Below are 12926 nucleotides of genomic sequence, written 5' to 3' on the forward strand. Positions count from 1 at the left end.
TTTTGCAGAGCACAAGGTTTCGGAGTACAAGTAGAGGAAAAAATCTGAAAATTGTTAATTTGCAATTATATCACATGAAAAAAATAATTTTTATGTCATTTCATATCCATCCATCCGTCAGTCTTTTAAGACCACTTTTTCTCTAGAACATTTTGGTGTACCACTGTCAAGTTCATACTGATGTCACATATTAAACTCTATTGTCCCTTGGCACTAAAAAAATTAAACTGCTAAGTCAATGCTGTCAAAAGATTGAATCATTTATGTTACATATTTTGATACTCAAAAACTCACTAATAAAAACCTATAGGGCACTTACCATTGACCTTAAGTAATGAAACTTGTCAAGAAGCAAGGTTTCACAGTACAAGTAAAGCAAAAATCTGAAACTTGTTAAATTGTTATTATATAACATAAAAAATATCATTTGCCATCTGAACATACATAGCACTCATCATCTGTCAAAAGCATAATAGACGAAAATCTACTGCATGCATAAATAAAACGTAAGTTGTACTGCTATTTTAGTATGTAAATTAAAAACGTTTTATTAAATTTTCTCCCTCTACATATACAAACTGAAGTCGCATGCCCACTTCTTTTTATCTACATCTACATCTACATCTACATCCATACTCCGCAAGCCACCTGACGGTGTGTGGCCTTGAGTACCTCTATCGGTTCTCCCTTCTATTCCAGTCTCGTATTGTTCGTGGAAAGAAGGATTGTCGGTATGCCTCTGTGTGGGCTTTAATCTCTCTGATTTTATCCTCATGGTCTCTTCGCGAGATATACGTAGGAGGGAGCAATATACTGCTTGACTCTTCGGTGAAGGTATGTTCTCGAAACTTTGACAAAAGCCCGTACCGAGCTACTGAGCGTCTCTCCTGCAGAGTCTTCCACTGGAGTTTACTTATCATCTCCATAACGCTTTCGCGATTACTAAATGATCCTGTAACGAAGCGCGCTGCTCTCCGTTGGATCTTCTCTATATCTTCTATCAACCCTATCTGGTACGGATCCCACACTGCTGAGCAGTATTCAAGCAGTGGGCGAACAAGCGTACTGTAACCTACTTCCTTTGTTTTTGGATTGCATTTCCTTGGGATTCTTCCAATGAATCTCAGTCTGGCATCTGCTTTACCGACGATCAACATTATATGATCATTCCATTTTAAATCCCTCCTAATGCGTACTCCCAGATAATTTATGGTATCAATTGCTTCCAGTTGCTGACCTGCTATTTTGTAGCTAAATGATAAAGGATCTATCTTTCTGTGTATTCGCAGCACATTACACTTGTCTACATTGAGATTCAATTGCCATTCCCTGCACCATGCGCCTGGACTAGCCTGAGGAACCACTGCAGAGATTTTGATGTGATCTTGGAATTCCTGGAAGCAATATCTTGCCTGTATCAATATCAATAACAGGCAAAATCTTTGAGATTCATTAGCTGCCTAATTAAAAACATTTAGATATCTTAGATAATCTACCTCTACTGAATACATAATATGAAACAGAGTTATTTCAATAGACAACATTTATTAAGCAAAACTATCGAGATTACATCAGTTTGTACAACAGTCACTTTACATAGTACTGACTAAGCTAAGAAGTATGACGTACTTTAAGAGCCCAGCTACATCTTTTAAAACTGTCCACTTTAAATGAAAACACCAATAATCCTCAGATATTTTTATACAGGGTGTTCGGAAATACCAGTTACAAACTTGTAGGACTTGTTGAAGGGAGTCAGTAGATATATTTTGAACTTAAACCCATGTCTGTAAACATACAGTTTCTGTGCTATAACAATCTGAAAGCATGTTGGTAGCGTGACCACTTTTACAAGTAATTGTGTTAGCCAGCCCAGCATGTTGACCTCCTATTGTCTGATGGCTCCACCAACGCCTCTGTCCACATTAAATCAACCAAACACCAACAGTACCTGCATTTTGATAGCTGTCATCCCTTTCACACCAAAAAATTCCTCCCATACAGCCTAGACGCTGGGGGCCAGGATATCTGCAGTGACGAGAACTCCCTTGCCCAATATAATGAGGGTCTCACCAAGGCCCACACAGACAGGCAACATCCCTCAGACCTAGTCTGCACACAGATCTCCTGTGCCATTTCCCACACTCCCAATGCTCCCACCACTCCAAGGATGAGCCACAAAGGAGTGCCCCTTTGATCACCCAATACCACTCGAGACTGAAACAGCTGAACCACATCTTTCACCTTACTTACCTATCACCATGACCTCAAATGAGGGACACCCTTTCCAAGATCTTTTCTACCACTCCTAAAGAGGTGTTCCATCACCCACCCAACCTCCACAACTTTCTAGTCCATCCCCATGCCACTCTCAGTTCCAGTCCCTGCAGAAGAACTAGGTGCAAGACCTGCCAAATCCATCCACTCAGCACTTTCTATTCCAACCCTGTCACAGGCTTATCCTACACCATCAGAGGCCAGGCCATCTGTGAAAGCAGCCATGTCATACACCAGTTCTGCTGCAATCATTGCACAGCTATTTATATTGGTTTGATTACCAGCCAGCTGTTCACCAGGCTGAATGGCCACCATCATACAGTGGCCAAGAGGAAAGTAGACCACCCGGTGTCACAGCATGCAGCTGATCATAACATCCTTGAATTCAATGGCTGCTTCACCAACAGAGCCATCTGGATCTTTCCCTCCACCAACAGCTTTCCTGAACTATGCAAATGGGAGTTATCCTTAGAACAAATTCTCCACTCCCATAATTATCTGAGCCTCAACCTACAGTAACATACTGTCCCCACTCCCTCTACCCAACAATTTCCATCCCCTCTGTCCTGTCTCCTCCTTCCAGTCTCATCTGCCACCCCCTTTTGTGTTGCCACCCCCTGTCAATGCACCTGCCCATCCTTCCCCACTCCTCTCCTTTTTCACTCCATTTTTTCCACCTCCCTGCCGCAAAGCTCTCGATAGTACACCTGTTGGCCATCTAGTCCCTTCACACTCTGCCAGGCAGTACTCTCCTCTCTCCTCACCCACATACTGCTGTCCCCCTCCCTTCCCTGACCCCCCCCCCCCCCCCCCCAACTGCTGCTTCCATTCCACATAAAAGCTGCATTCAGGTATGATCTGCAAGAGTTGGCATTCATGCATATATGAGGTGTGCTTGCTTGAGTGAATGTATGGTGTGTGTTTCTCCTTCTTTTTCTGATGAAGGCTGTGGCCAAAAGCTTCTATATAACTGTCTTTTAATTGTGCCTGTCTGCTACTTATGTAGCAATTTATCTTTTCCTACGTTGGTGATATTCCAACGTGGAGTTTTGACTGCTTCAACAGTATTTCTACATAATAATACAGCTAAGCTGAAAACTAGTTTTTTTTTTTTTTTTTTCAACCAACTAGAACTGAATAGTTACAATTTTGTTATGAGCTACATGCTGAAACAGTTCTATATAAAACTAGGTGGGACTGGCATATGTGATATGGTTATTCTCTTATAAGGAAAGAAGTACTCTTGATTGCACAACTGAGTTACATATCAGCTGACAGGCAAACATGCAGGCAAGAGAATCTGCTACAGCAGCATAGGTGCTACCCGTATAGCCTGCAGCAAGTGGCTTGTAACTGCCACTGCAGAGACACACACAATCATTGCAGTGTTCCACCTTTGGGCCAACACTGTGGATGATATTGTATGCCCTTTCATTCACACATACAAGATTCAGTTATTCCATGATCAAGTCACACTTCGTGTTGTGGTATTTGGCCATCACTGCATATATTTCTCTTCCATCTACTAGTTCCAAACACACATCACTGCTAGTGTGAGCATGGTGCAAGATTAAATGTCATGGAAGGACAAACCCATTTTCCATAGACATATTATTCAGTTCCACATAGATGTAGATGTCTAAGGTTTCATGTTTCCACTTCATCTGATGGCTATTCATGTGCTTCCTTGTTAACCTGCAGGCTACACAACAGAACTTGGGCTTTTTTGCAGCATAAATCTGCATATAATGTGTTCTTGATGCTAAGCTTCAGCATACTTATAATCTCCTATTTATTGTAATCTCCTACAGCAAATACTTTATTAAAAGTGCACTTTGAGCTAATCTATCAAAACTGGGTCTTATTCTACAAGACTAATGTGGTTGCATAATTTTTGGAATTATTTGGACTAAAATGGGAAAACTGCCATACATATCAGTTATCATTAACAAAACAATATTTCATGAATTTTCTCAATTTCTTTTTTAAAATGATAATTAAAACAAACATAATTATATGGACCACAGATACTCTTACAGATGTTAGAAGTATTCTACATACAGAACAGCTTTCATGTGACATACCTTAATACGTTGAATATAGAGAACTTTATCCACTTCATCAATAGCTGCATATGCTTCTTCAGCTGTATTTAACTCTTTGGCATGTGTTGCTATAGCAGCAAGGCAAGCCCATAAAATTGGATCCTACAGACACCAGTAACGAAGCATTACAATATTCAAAACAATTTTCATTAGGTACACTTCAGAAGCAGTTAATCTGAGTGATAAATGATTTTTTTTAATACAAACCTTCACAAGTCGGCATAGTTTCAAAGCATCACTCCAATTAGAAGAAGCAGCATAGTTATGCAGAACTGATGGATAGGGTGAAATACTGCAGTTAACCAAAGAGCCATCAGTACGTCTGATGCCTAAATGGTTCCCTACAAAACTAACAATCACTGGGGTTTTTCCAAATTCACTGTAAACATATGAGCAATACATTAATAAATGGGAGACAAATGCAGAAATCAATATACAGGTGTTTTCTTGATAAAATCAATCAGCATGTTCACACATTCAACTATTTCATTTTGATTCATTTCTTTGGTCAGTTTTTAAAGAGATCCACAACTTTTATTGTTGTTACTTTTTTATGCATTATATATAATTTAAACATATTAACTGGTATAAATGAAAACTGAATATTCAGAAAGACTCCATCACCCACACCCTATGTGAATGAAGTTTTATTTGCATGCTATATTCGTAGTGTCATACTCCTTTGAACTGAATCCTGTATAGCCTCATCTCACTGCAGAGTGATTCAGTATTCATTGTACTTATGTATAAATCTACATCTCTATTCCAGAAGTCACCATCAGAGTGTGGCAACAAGTACTTTTTGTATCGCTGTATTTCCCACTTTTCCTGTTCCATTCACAAGAGATATGCAGGAATAATGACCATTTGTAAGCCACCCTATGAGCCCTAATTTCTACAATTTTCCCACTGTGATCACTTTACAAGATGTACGAGTATGTGGGAGGAAGCAATACGTTGTTTGACTCTAGATGTTACACACAATCCCAGAATTTCAACGCCATGATGCTCAACACCTCTGTTGTAGCTTCCGAAATTAGAGTTTGATGAACATATTGATAATGCTGTTGCACTTACTAAATGAACCTGTGACAAGATGCACCCCTCTCATTGGGGACCCTCCCTATACCTTCTATTAATCCTTCGCATTAATGTCCCAGACTGATCAACAATACTTAAGAAGCAGTCGAATGAAAGTTTTGTAAGTCACTTTTATATGTGGATGAGTTACATTTCTTTAAGTTTCTTCCATGAGTCTCATCCAAACATCTGCTACCCCTATAGCAAACCTTATGATGTAGATCCACTTTAAATCACTCTGGATGCTCATTCCCAGATATTGTATGGCTGTTGGTGGTTCCAGTGATTTATTGCCCTAATGTAATCAAATAGTACTGGATCTTTTCACATACTTATGTGCAACATGTTACATTTTGAGGATCAGCTACCACTTCTTGTACCATGTGTTGATCCTCTACAGATTTTCTTACATTTTGCTACACTAACATTGCAAATTTCGTATATACAACACACTATCCACAAACAGCCTCATGGAGCTGGCAGTGTGGCACTCTAGATCTCACAAACAGAGGGTAAGCTGAGTCTCAAAAGATTTTTAATTTGTGGAGTACATGATGATTCCTATATGGAAGAACTTCACTTTCCAAAAACATCAAAATGCATGAGCATAAAATGTTCCATAATTCTACATCAGTTCAACATCAGTGATATAGGATTACAATTATGTGCATCTAGTCAACAACCATTCCCATCCTTCACACCTTCTTATGGTACATAGGTGTCTAAAGTGTATTGTACAACACTTAGAATTTTATTCATTTAAGCTCCACATGTTTGTGCTCAGAGATGAATGTTTGTAGGCAACCCCTCAGATAATCTGCAATCTATTTTCTTTCACATATGATAAGCAAATATGTTTCCTACCTCCCTTAAAATTCTTTTTTACATCTTTAGTCAGAGATGCTGTTAAGAGCCTTACAGTCACTGATTCACTCCTGTATTTTAACAGATTAAAAAAATGGTGTCTGCTGGTGACATGATGATAATGATAATGATGAAAATGATATGTTGGTTTGACCACTAGACAGTGAGGTCTGCAACACTATAAATGCAGCTGACTCACCACAGGACTAAAATGGAGTGAACTAGCCACTCTGCAACACATTAAATCTTTGAATCTAAAAGTACAGCAACATGACATGTTTTAGTGCCATTTATGGCATGACCCACAAGAGGGGTGGGAAGTTTTTGCCTGGTATTTTCTTTATGATTCCTTAATTTCAGCATGCATCTATGTTAATGGAGTTTCTTTGCTGTGTCTGTGTCTGTGGACACAGAAGCCCACACTTGCACTTCGGTGGACACAAATATTTCCGAATTTGTGATGTGTTTCTACATTCTTTTGTCCTCACAGAGATTACACATATGGTGTTCCCAATAAATGCAAAGAAGCATGGGGCATTATCAATCAAAAAATTCCCAAACCCACACAGCAGGTTGCAGTGCTGGACTCAAAAGTGAATGATTACTTGATAACCTCAGCATGTGAACTGAAAAACAAAATCAAGCAAAACGGCACACATACATTTGAGCTGCTTGGTGCTGAGCTGCATTGGAGGGATGCCTTCCACTGGAATGTTGTCACCCCCTAGTTTATTATATAAAAGCAGTGCTAACTCCAATAATATGGTCTATTACTGTTCATCAAATTATTATTGAAAAAAAATGCTTCTTATGTGTTAACCTTTTACTTTCACTTTTAACACATATTTAGAATCTGGAATTTTCCCTGATGTACATGAAACTGCTAAAGTGATATCAATCTCAAAAAATGGAGAGAAGAATCTGCCCAAAAACTACCAACCAATTTCTATTGTCCCAGTTTTCTCCAAGATAGTGGCTGGGAGAGCAGTGGGCTGACCACATGCCCCTCCATATCCACACTCAGAGACGCATATTGGTTGAGGATGACACAGTGGATGTTCGGTAGCTTGGGCCTTCTGTGGCCTGTTCATACAGAGAGTGTTTTCTCCAAAGTTTTCAAGTCTCTAATACACAACCAGCTAAATAACTGTTTCAAAAAGCATGATATCCTCTCCAACAGTCAGTCTGAATCTTAATACAGTAAAAATATTACTACTAAACCAATCATTAAATGCCTTTGAAAATAAGGATATGTATGGTATCCTTTGCCCTTTGTGATCCCAGCAAAACCTTTGAGTGTACATCCTAAAACACAATACTTGTAAAACTGGAATATTATGGCACATCCAACCCATTTCTAGCTGCAATCAAGTCTTGTTTAAGGAAATATGATAGTTCATCTCAGTTAAAAACACATGCTCTTCAATGAAGGAAGTTCAGACTAAAAACCTGCAGGACTTGATTTATGGTCCATTGCTACTCATCATTGCAATGAATGGTTTGCCATATTGTACCTCCAGAAATACTATGAACAGTTTCTTGTTCTGTCCTTGTGCAAACAGAACTTGTCTCTGTCTTTAGCAAGCTCATTGTTGATGTTAAACCTTGATCTATTTTAGTTACTGTGTTTTCAAAAGTTCCTCCATCTCTCGGAAATAATACCTTTCTTGTCTGTGATTATAATGCAAGGACCACACTTTTTTGTCCACATTTCTGGAGTCCGAAATTTACATGTTTTAATGTGTGAATTTGATTCAGTACTTCTTTCAGTTTGAGTCTTCACTAATATAAATACTGTGGAAATAAACTTATATGTATTATGCTTCACAGGTGATCATAGTTGAACTTCAAGGTAAAATTAAAGCATTTTATTTGAGAAAGCCTTCTTTTATTTTTCAACAGTTCATGCATTTCTCTTTATTGTGTCACTGTTTCAGACAATGCTCACTCATCCTTGCATTTGTGGCATTTTTGGCAATTAATTATTTTTTAACATACCATCTCAGCCTTCTTTAATGAAGATGTGTAGACAGTATGATCTGTCTCCCTGAATAAAACACCTGCACTGTGTGCTATTTAAGATGGTCGGAAGTGGGTACTGAGTTTAGCATTTATCTAAATAGATATGGAAAACGCACAAATCTCTACTTGCAATTTGGTCACCAAACCAAACCACTGATCTTTAGCCCAGTTAGTGGCAGGTTGTGTCTGCTGCAGATGGAAGGTTTGTTGTTGTTGTGATCTTCAGTCCAAAGACTGGTTTGATGCAGCTCTCCATCCTACTCTATCCTGTGTAAGCCTCTTCATCTCCAAATACCTACTGCAACCTAAATCCTTCTGAATTTGCTTACTGTATTCATCTCTTGGCCTCTCTCTACAATTTCCCCCTCTCTCACTTTCCTCTGATACTTAAGTACTAAAGTGGTGATTCCTTGATGTCTCAAAACGTGTCTTATCACTTGATCCCTTTTTTTTGTCAAGTTGTGCCACAAATTTCCTGTCTCCCCAGTTCTATGCAGTACTTCCTCATTACTTATGTGAACTATCCATCTAATCTTCAGCATTCTTCTGTAGTACCACATTTCAAAAGCTTCTGCTCTCTTCTTGTCTAAACCATTTATCATCTATGTTTCATTTCCATACATGGCTACACTTCAGACAAATACCTTCAAAAAAGACTTCTTAACACTTAAAACTTATATTTAATGTTGACAAATTTCTCATCTTCAGACACTCTTTTCTTATCATTGCCAGTCCACATTTTATATTACCTCTACTTCATCCATCACCAGTTATTTTGCTGCCCAAATAGTAAAACCTGATCCTGCTTTAAGTGTCTCATTTACTAATATATGTCCCTCAGAATGACCTGATTTAATTCAACTGCATTCCATTATCCTTGTTTTGCTTTTTTATGATCATCTTATATCCTACTTTCAGAACACTTTCTATTATGTTCAACTGCTTTTCCAAGTCCTTTGCTGTCTGACAGAATTACAATGTTATTGTCAAACCTCAAGGTTTTTATTTCTTCTCCCTCAACTTTAATTCCTACTCCAAATTTTTCTTTGGTTTCCTTTACTCCTTGCTCAATATACAGATTGAATAACATCAGGGATAAGCTACAGCCCTGTCCCACTCCCTTCTCAACCACTGCTTTCCTTTCCTGCCCCTCTACTCTTACAACTGTTGTCTTGTTTCTATACAAGTTGTAAATAGCCTTTTGTTCTCTGTGTTTTACCCCTACTGTCTTCAGAATTTCAAAGGCAGTACTCCAGGCAACATTATCAAAAGCTTTCTCTAAGTCTGCAAATGTTACAAATGTAGGTTTACCTTTCCTTAACGTATATTCCAAGCTGAGTTGTAGGGCCAGTATTGCCTCGCATGATCATACATTTCTCAAAATCCAATCTGATCTTTCCTGAGATAAGCCTCTACCAGTTTTTCCACTGTATTAAGTATTTGTGTTAGTATGGAATGTATTTGTTAGTATTTTGCAACCATGACTCATTAAACTGATAGTAATTTTCACACTTATCAGCAACTGCTTTCTTTGGAATTGGAATTACTACATTTTTCTTGAAGTCTGAGGGTATTTCACCTGTCTCATACTTCTTGCATACCAGATAGAATAGTTTTCTCATGGCTGTCTCTCCCAAGGCTATCAGTCATTCTGACTGAATGTTGTCTACTCCAGGGGCCTGGTTTTGACTTAGGTCTTTCAGTGCTCTGTCAAATTTTTCTCGCAGTATCATGTCTCCCATCTGGAATTGTGATTAAAGCCCAATTGTATGTTAAATTCTTGTGCCATTATGGGTCATCCTAATTAGTAGTGATTAATTTTGGGGATTGTTCCATGTTTGTTAATAGTAAAATTTATCAGTGTTTTGGATTAAAATTTTGAAACCATGTATAGGCAATTTCAGTTCATCTGTTCACTTCATACTGCAGTGCTTAACAAGTTTTATGTGTTTCTCTAGGCCTTACTTTGTGTTGTGATTTGCTATTGCACTGATGGTATGTGGATCCTGTTGCCATGCAGGGAGGTGGCTAGTTGGCAGTTGTATTGGATCATAATCTGACCAGTCTCCCAAGTGTAAAGAAGCATCTGTTTCAGAGCATGACACTGATTATATTTATCTGAATGATTAAAAAAATTCTGGCCTGTAGAAGGCACTTGTATATCAGTGTATTACAGAATGTCCCTTTTGGAGGCGTGTAAAAAATTATTGTACAAGAAATTTTAAGACATTGCATATCACTGGATTATGCCCATTTGTGTTTTGAGATCTTATAAGAAATCTTGAGAACTTTATCCTATTTACATAACTGTACAAAATTTTTAAGAATTCAATGCCATTTACAGGTGTTAAGGAAATTTTTTTCAGAATTTTAGCTGGTCAGTATTTTAAAATTGAAGTTTGTGGCACTGAATTGTTGCAAGGGAGTTTTTCAGAAAATAGTCACATGATATTCCAGGTCTAGATGTTTAATGTTCAATAAAGATTTAAGTGAATGTAGTTACATGTTAATCAATTTCCAGCATCTTCCCTACTCCACAAATCTAGCTCTACTTACAGTGATCAATCAATATTGTTATTCTGTTTGTTAATCTTTTAATTAAAGCAAGTATTTACTATTTGACTATTAGGCACATGAGGCCACTATCATGGACTTCTTAGACTTTCACAAGGCTCAAGTTAACTTTGACAATTTAATTGCCAAACTTGCAGCCTAAATTTCTCACCAAGTGAAGTGCAATGATTTCACTCACATCTGATAGGTCATCAGCAGTGTGTCATGCTCATTACCACGAAGCCACAATGGAGGCAGGTAGTATCAGGTGCCCCCGGGGTTCGGTATTAGGTCCTATACTCTTTTTCATTGTATGTAGATGATATGTCATTAGTTTTGTCCTGCATCAAATACCATAAGTACGCTGATGACTTCCAGTTGTATTTAAGTGAAAAGCCAATAAACCTGAAGACAGATATTGAGGATCTCAATACTGAACTCTGTGCACTATAAAGATGGGGGCAAAATATAGGGTTTAAGTTTAACCCATCGAAAACCCAAGTGGTAGTGGTTGGTCACTAGGCTCATTAGCCCAACTCATTCTCATCTCAAGTGGTAAGTCTCCCCTGACTTGCAGTTCTGGGTGACTTTCTTGAAATCTACCCCTTTTCCTAGACCTCTCCAGTACTTTTCCTTCAAACCCTCTTTCTTCCCCTCCCACCCCTCTCCCTGAAGAAGGAGTTACTGGCCAAAAGCTTGCCAATTACAATTGTCTTTTATGTGGCTATTCTGTTACTGCTTGATGAGTAGATTTTTTATCTAACAAATTAAATTACTTTGTGATACTTAAATGAGACTGAAAAGAATGTATTAATAGACATTTTGATAAAGCATAAAGATATTTTTTCGTTATCTCCAGAAGTGATTAAAACTTATGTGTGTTGTTGTGGTCTTCAGTCCTGAGACTGGTTTGATGCAGCTCTCCATGCTACTCTATCCTGTGCAAGCTTCTTCATCTCCCAGTACCTACTGCAGCCTACATCCTTCTGAATCTGCTAAGTGTATTCATCTCTTGGTCTCCCTCTACGATTTTTATCCTCCATGCTGCCCTCCAATACTAAATTGGTGATCCCTCGATGTCTCAGAACATGTCCTACCAACTGATCCCTTCTTCTAGTCAAGATGTGCCACAAGCTCCTCTTCTCACAAATTCTATTCAATACTTCCTCATTAGTTATGTGATCTACCCATCTAATCTTCAGCATTCTTCTGTAGCATCACATTTTGAAAGCTTCTATTCTCTTCTTGTCCAAACTATTTATCGTCCATGTTTCACTCCCATACATGGCTACACTCCACAAAAATACTTTCAGAAATGACTTCATGAAACTTAAATCTACACTCGATGTTAACAAATTTTTCTTCTTCAGAAACGCTTTCCTTGCCATTGCCAGTCTACATTTTATATCCTCTCCACTTCAACCACCATCAGTTATTTTGCTCCCCAAATAGCAAAACTCCTTTACTACTTTAAGTGTCTCATTTCCTAATCTAATTCCCTCAGCATCACCCAACTTAATTTGACTACATTCCATTCTCCTCATTTTGCTTTTGTTGATGTTCATCTTATACCGTCCTTTCAAGACACTGTCCATTCCGTTCAACTGCTCTTCCAAGTCCTTTGCTGCCTCTGACAGAATTACAATGTCATCGGCGAACCTCAAAGTTTTTATTGCTTCTCCATGGATTTTAATTCCTACTCTAAACTTTTCTTTTGTTTCCCTTATTGCTTGCTCAATATACAGATTGAATAACATCGGGGATAGGCTACAACCCTGTCTCACTCCCTTCCCAACCACCGCTTCCCTTTGATGTCCCTCAGCTCTTATAACTGCCATCTGCTTTCTGTACAAATTGTAAATAGCCTTTCGCTCCCTGTATTTTACCCCTGCCACCTTCAGAATTTGAAAGAGAGTATTACAATCAACATTGTCAAAAGCTTTCTCTAAGTCTACAAACACTAGAAATGTAGGTTTGCCTTTCCTTACTCTTTCTTCTAAGATAAGTCTTAGGGTCAGTATTGCA

At 38.3% G+C, this 12926-nt stretch overlaps 1 protein-coding gene across 2 annotated transcripts in view; it reads right to left on the bottom strand.

Moving 5' to 3' along the window:
* The window catches only part of LOC126457365 (intraflagellar transport protein 80 homolog), a 461822-nt gene that overhangs the window by 130083 nt on the left and 318813 nt on the right, over positions 1–12926 (bottom strand). For both annotated transcript variants that reach the window (XM_050093607.1, XM_050093608.1), the window contains exons 12-13: positions 4590–4761; positions 4362–4484 (exon numbers count right to left, since the gene is read on the bottom strand). In XM_050093607.1, the coding sequence (XP_049949564.1) occupies positions 4362–4484; positions 4590–4761 (295 nt within the window). The remainder of the gene's footprint in view (positions 1–4361; positions 4485–4589; positions 4762–12926) is intronic.

This window comes from Schistocerca serialis, chromosome 2 (assembly GCF_023864345.2).
Source record: "Schistocerca serialis cubense isolate TAMUIC-IGC-003099 chromosome 2, iqSchSeri2.2, whole genome shotgun sequence".
Taxonomy (NCBI): Eukaryota; Metazoa; Arthropoda; class Insecta; order Orthoptera; family Acrididae; genus Schistocerca; species Schistocerca serialis.